Below are 6,788 nucleotides of genomic sequence, written 5' to 3'. Positions count from 1 at the left end.
GAGAGAGAGAGAGAGAGAGAGAGAGAGAGAGAGAGAGAGAGAGAGAGAGCACATGTGCACACGCATAAGCATGTGTGGAGAAGCCAGAGGAAAATCAGGTATTGCTCTTCTACCTTCCAAACTCTTTTGACATATAGTCTCTCTCTGGCCTGGAATTTACTAAATAGGATACACTGGCTGGCCAGCAAACCAGCCAATCCCAGGGTCCCAGGTCTGGGATCACACTCACAATTCTGTCTGGCAAGTACTCACATAGATTCTAGGGACCGTGCTCAGGTCCAAATGCTTGTAAGGCAAGAACTTCACCATCTAAGCCATCTCCCCAGCCTCCAGCCCTGGTTTTAATCAATGTGCAACCATTATGTATACCTGTGGAGCACAGGCAATGTGTCAATACATGTCCATTTTATATAATGACCAAAATCAAGGTAATTAGCTATTTGTCACCCCAACACCCCACCACCTCTTTATTTCCTTCTCTAACTACTGAGTTTCGAGTACAGGAAAAGGCCAGTTCCTCATCCTCATGTCTTGGTTTCTGGAGATAAAACTGAGTGACTCCTGAATTCTGGCCTGGTCCTAAATATGCTCAGAGACCCATTGAAGGAGTGTGCCTCTGGGAAGGGCCAGTCTCATCTGTAGTGACCCTGAGACGAAAACCCGGCAGCCATGTTGGCCTCACCAACTGAGCACACAGGTACCCCTGGCATTTTTACATCTATGGCCTTGTCTAGAATTCTTCTCAAAGAATGCCCTGGGGAAGACACTATTATGTCAGCATCTCAGATGAGGCATCTGGGCTCTGAGCTAGGCGATACCTTTAAGGTCACTACCAGCCAGGAGTCAACGCCCAGGTTGCCTGGCTTCCTCCAGGCCTCTGCTCCTGGCTCTGGCAGCAAGTGGCTGGAGCTAAGAAAGCAGATGAGGGTCTCTAGGCATAGCTCCCCACACTGGGAGGAAATGTCACAAATGATAAAGGCTATGGCAAGGATACTGGCCAACCAGAGCAGTCGTGGCTGTAAACAGCTCATGTAAACCTGTACCAGTGTGGGTCATCTGGCCCATAGCCCTAATTTGACATGGTCTGGTAGGAACAGAAGAGAAGACTGAGGAAGATGCAGGGTGCAGGAAGGTAAGGGATGGACAGCAAGAATAAGGGACCACAAGTCCTCCTAGATATCAGTCTGACCCTCCTAGAGTTCTGTCATTCTACTAGCTTAGCCTCCCTTCTTCAGCTTCTGGAAGTTTCTTTCTATGCTTAGCACTCAACCTAGAGATGTCTTGCTCACCAGCTCCCCTTGCATTCACAAGGCTGATGGACTAAAGGAGACCAGCTTCACAGTCTCCACGCTCACCTTCAGTCTCCATGCTTCACCATCTGCCTTCAGATTCAGAGCCTGACAAAGCCTGACACAGGACACTAGAAGTCCCACCCACTCTGATGGTTAATATTGACTGTCAAGTTGACGTTGTCTAGAATTAGCAAAGAGGCAAATCTCTGGGCTTGTCTGTGAGGGATTGTCTGCATTGGGCTAACTGAAGTAAAAGTACCATCTCTGTCCCACGGGCTGTATTCTCAGGCTGCATAAAAATGAAGGAAAAAAAAAACAGTTGTGTGCTAGCCTCCCTCCTCCATGATGACTACAGATGTGATGTGACCAACTGCCTCCCACTCCTGCCTCCATGTCCTTTCTACCATAAGATAATAGACCTGCAAATTCTCTTAAGCTGCCTTTGTTGAGTATTTTGGTCTCAGCAATGAGAGAGTAACAGACATCGTAGATCTTCATCATCAGCTGCCAAATCCCATGGGAAATCACCAGGCAACCCTCTTCCCTCATCGGAAGCCTTTCCCATCGTTGCTCTGGATACCCCATCCCAGCCCCTACAACTCTCCTCTTCTTCATTGTAAAAGTTCCCGATCGCTTGTCAACTGCTAGTGCTGAGCGATGTCCATGGGTAGTTCCCGGATGCTTAATAAAGGGCTCTGTATCTTCATTTTCCGCAAACACAGGTCATTTCTAAGTTGACTTAAACCTATGGATGGAGCACCTACTTAGGACAAGTATTTTATTACCTATGGAGGCGAAGGTTCCAGAGAGTCAGGAGATACTACAGCCTCTGTCTTCAAGGTGCCTCAAATATGGGTGAGAGCCGGTGTTTAATCAAGAAAAGAACCAGTGTGTTACCTGGCTCTTGTAGACCATTTAGTTTAAGGCTTGTCTGAACCTATTAAAAAGCATATCACGGGGTTTATAGAGGAAGATAAAAATGGGATCAGTATAAAAAAAAAAAAAGGTTCTAGACTGGCAGGCAAAGTGGGTTGTAACTTAAATGCGAGTTGACAAAGTTAAGTCGTCAGGAGTCTGGGAGCAAAAAATGCTATTCTCCAGAAGGTTCTAGGGCTCACAAGGGCCGTGTTTACCTTGTTTATCTTCTAAAGCTTGGTTCAAAGGAAGGCTTCAAAGTTGGGGTAGCTTAAGTTCCCCCGTGAAAGCCTCTTCCATTGCTGTGTCAGAAATGGGGATGGAGATGCAGAACTCCGTGGCCTGAGGATAGAGCTGGCTGAGTGCCAAGGCCCCAAAGACAGATAAAGAGTCCACTGGCCATCTGCAGCGGTGGCTGTCATGCCATTGGGACTTCAGTGCTTGTCCCTGTCAGCATTTCCAACAGTGATGTAGTGATAGCTGTGGGTACGTCTTCATATGTTAATAATCCAGGAGAAACCGCTAAGTACCAAGACCCAAAGGTGTCTTAACAACCCCCGCCACGTTAGGTAGAAAAATTAGACAGATGGCTCAGCAGGTGAGGGGGATTGCCACCAGGGCTGACAGTGTGAGTTCTAGCCTCTGAAGGAGAACTGACATGAGTTCCTCTGACTTCTGCATGTGCATCGTGGTATGTGCATGTATGTATACACACACATGCACACACACACACACCCCACACAGGAGCACCCACAAAAATCCTACATTTCTATTTTTAAAAAAATGAAGCTCTCTATATAAGGAGTGGTGAGATGATCTGGGCAAAACTGAGTGTGTAAATCTTGTCAGTTCGTTGTTAAACCCACTCAGGATACCTGAAGTGTGTTAGGAACCAGAGGGAGGATGGATCTACCCTAAAGAGGTCTGTGTGCTGATGGGTTAAGCAGTCCAGGGGTAGCCATGGCAACTATGGTGGGGGCCAGTACTCCTCCTCCAGCTGGCATTCCTGGGTGAGGCTTCCCCAGTGGCAAGCCAATGAGTTAACTCTTTCTCTTCCAAACCATCAGTTCTGGCTCCTGGCCAGAGTACTGGCCTGTCTTCTTGGTGGGTATGAAAAGCACATCTGACCAGATTTCCCAACATACGTTCAGCATCATCCCAAAGGGTAGCCTCAACTGAGCTGAGGTTTAATCTTCCAGCAGTCCTCTTGCTAAGGGTGAGGGCACTGGCCTTCTTCGAGATGAATGGTTGAGCCATTGGCTTGTGTATATATATGGTGCCGCTTGCAACACATCTTAGCATAAGACAGTGGGAGAGAGCTGGGAAGGCTTTTTCCATCTTCTGCTTCTCTGAAGGCCCATGCATCAGGAGCTGTGCCCTATAACTACCTCAGAGTTTCCACGCATTGCCTTTAAAAGCATCAGTCCCAGACCCTGACGGGATTCAGATCAATGAACTTGGGTGGATGTGGATCCCCCAGGGGTCAGAGAACTCCTAAGATGTCTCTACCACAGGAGCGGAGATCACGAGATAAGAACCTTCAGCCTTGGTTACCTGAAGGTCACATATTAGTACTAATCTCTTCTTCACTTCTCTGGGGACAAAGAAAGTGAATGGGGAAATGTCCGTGTGTGTCAGGAAACACCTGCAGGTCTGATGAAGACAATCGAATAACTCCAGGTGAAAGGAGCCTGGAGAAACAGAGGGGGTGTGTGAGACACTGGGCAGGCCTTTCATGTTGAGCTGATGGCCCTCAATACCCTCTGTGATAAGAGTTCTGAAGTCAGAGTGGGCACCATCTCTACCCACCTGGCACTTTCTCACGACCACCCATGTTCTCTGTCCCACTACTAGATTGTGCCAATGAGGACCTAAGGTGCCTGCCTGCCGACCACCCCAGCCTGCAGTGACCATGGCCCTCAGAAAGAGGAGTCCTCATGGCCTGGGCTTCCTTTGCTGCTTTGGAGGCAGTGACCTTCCCGAGATCGACCTCCGGGACAGCCACCCACTGCAGTATCTGGAGTTCTCCAGTCCCATCCCGAATCCCGAGGAGCTCAATGTCCGCTTTGCAGAGCTGGTGGTCAGTGGGCAGAGGGTTGAGGGGGTGTTGATGGTGGGGAAAATGGGTGGACAGTCGGAGACGGGCAGAGGGTAGGAGCCCGCGTGCTGTGTTCTCCACTCCACAAAGCTCTCTTTAGGGGTGAGGCGGGCTTTCCAAAGCACCTTCCTTGTAGAGGAAACAGACATGAAAGGGATCCCAGAACAAAGAACCTGTCTCTAATTCCCTTTGGTTCTGGACCAGCCTGGCTGCCATTAGGAAGGGTCAGATCACGAAAAGAGATGTTGAGAACTCTTGATAGCATTCTCTCAGGCAAGCCAAGGAGAATTATTTTAAAGCATTGTGGTGTGAACTGTCCAATGGCAGCAGCTGGCTGGCCACCCAATCAGGACAGAGAGAGTGGGTGGTCATACATAGGGGGTTTTGAAGACTTAGTCTGAAAGAAATGATGAGCCAGAGGTGTGGTACATTTGGGAAGTGGAGGCAGGAGGGTCTGGAGTTCAAGGCCATCCTCAGTTACACAGTGAATTCCAGACATAAGAAAGCCTATCACAAAAAAAAAAAAAAAATTTTTTTTAAAGAAAAAAGAAAAGGAAGAAAATTTAAAATATATTACTGATCTGTTTTATATTTATTACACGTTGAAATGGTCATATTTTAGTTATATTAGTTGAAATAAAATGTAACATTAAAATTAACTTTGCCTACTTTTTCTCTTTAATTTTTTTTAGAGTGACTAGAGCATTTTAAAATATACCATTCCCATTACATTTCTACTTACCAGTTCTGGCCTAGGGAAGGAGAATTTCTTAGATATTATCTCTCAGGCCTTAGCACTGGCGAGATGCTAAGAGTGGTTAAGAGGGTCAGCTGCTCTGACTGTGGACTAAAGGTCAATTCCCAGCATCACGCTGAGTGGTTTACAACTGCCTGTTACAGTCTTCTAGTCTCCATGGGTACCTATCCTCAACACACACACACACACACACACACACACACACACACAATATTTTAAAAGTTCTATCTTGATTAAAAATATGGAGAAATAGTATAGATATTAGTTTCATACCATATATAATATATATATATATATATATATATATTATATATATATCTTTTACTGTTTATCACACTTGAAAATATGAAGATTAATATTATACTTTGTGGTCTTAATAAGTGTTTTGCTTTTGCTTCTTAAAATCTCATAGTGGGCATTGGGGCTACAGCTCAGTGGTAGAGCACTTACTTAGCATGCTCAATCCCCAGTGTTATGTACATAAAGCCAGATTAGCTCACACTCGAGTTGAAAGCATATTATGTTTCCCATATGGCTTTTTAACCATTTTTTTGATGATCTTTAAGTAGCTCACAAGCTTCATGGTAAAGAAACTTCCAAAGGGGAGCTCTGGGGAGTGGGCTGAGGTGAGAGGTTAAGGCAAGTCTGTGCTACATAGTAAGTTCTAGGCCACCTTGGCCTGCAGAGTTAACCTGTCTCAAAACGAAAGTAAACAAGGGCTGTGGGGACAGTTCATGTGCCAACGTGCTTGCTACAGAAGAATAAGGACAAGAATTTGAACCCAGATTACACGGCTAAAAGAAAAATGTTGGCAGATGACTTGCCAACAGAGGAGGCATAGGCAGACAGATTTCTAACACAGCAAACTCGGTGAACCCAGGCAAGACTTTGCCTCAGGAACAAACCAAGGTAAACAGCCCCTGAAGAACAACACCAAAGTTGTGCTCATAGAGTCACGGAAGTTACCAAGAGAGTGACCCCAAAATGTGACAACGTCTGAGGCTTGCTCCTCTGATGGAGCCGTGAGCCTTGCACAGCCTCCTCTGGTGTCCTGATGGTGGAACACTTTCAGGTCAATGCCACTGCCCCTGTTAGGATGGTGTCCCCTTTCCACTGCTCATCCTCTGACCTCCCCAGCTTCCCCAACCCAGCTTGAAGGATCCAGGAAAATTCAGAGGAGAGATCAAGAGGCAGGCAGAAGCATGGGAGAGCTGAGAAAAAAGGCGAGGCAGATCTAAAGGCCTGGCCAAGGCTTTCATTATCAGGCCTCAGCCTAAGGTGTTAGCAGACACAGCAGAGGGTCAGGAACAGGGCGGCCTGGAGCAGGAAGGGGCTTTGCAAAGACAGAGTGTGGCTGGAAGCAAGGGAATGTTGGGAAGAGGAAGCTGGACTTGGTTGAGGGCAAGGGCTTGGAGCTTTGCTTCTGGTAGAACAAGAGCTACCTTATGGGGTATGTGTGTGTGATTCCCTCTTGGAGAAAGATCATAGGCTAAGGGATAGTTTGGGGGTGTTCTAATCTCTGGGAGAGCTTCACATTCAGGCATGGTTCTCCTTGTCTTTGTAGGATGAATTGGACCTCACAGATAAAAACCGGGAGGCTGTGTTTGCACTACCACCAGAGAAGAAATGGCAGATCTACTGCAGCAAGAAGAAGGTGGTCCTCACTCTTAATCCCTCCTCGTTCTTCCACATCAGTACCTATAGGGGCACACACACACACACACAC

The 6,788-nt window shown here is 46.9% G+C and overlaps 1 protein-coding gene across 6 annotated transcripts in view; it reads left to right on the top strand.

Annotated features, from left to right (window-relative positions):
* Positions 1–6,788, top strand: part of Daam2 (dishevelled associated activator of morphogenesis 2) — a 112,472-nt gene that overhangs the window by 60,864 nt on the left and 44,820 nt on the right. For all 6 annotated transcript variants that reach the window (XM_021217625.2, XM_029531238.1, XM_029531234.1 and 3 more), the window contains exons 2-3: positions 4,062–4,287; positions 6,627–6,716. In XM_021217625.2, the coding sequence (XP_021073284.1) occupies positions 4,120–4,287; positions 6,627–6,716 (258 nt within the window). In that variant the 5' untranslated portion in view covers positions 4,062–4,119. The remainder of the gene's footprint in view (positions 1–4,061; positions 4,288–6,626; positions 6,717–6,788) is intronic.

Source organism: Mus pahari, chromosome 18, assembly GCF_900095145.1.
Source record: "Mus pahari chromosome 18, PAHARI_EIJ_v1.1, whole genome shotgun sequence".
Lineage (NCBI taxonomy): Eukaryota > Metazoa > Chordata > Mammalia > Rodentia > Muridae > Mus > Mus pahari.
The sequence above is the reverse complement of the archived record's forward strand: the minus strand, read 5'-3'. Positions and strand labels throughout refer to the sequence as shown.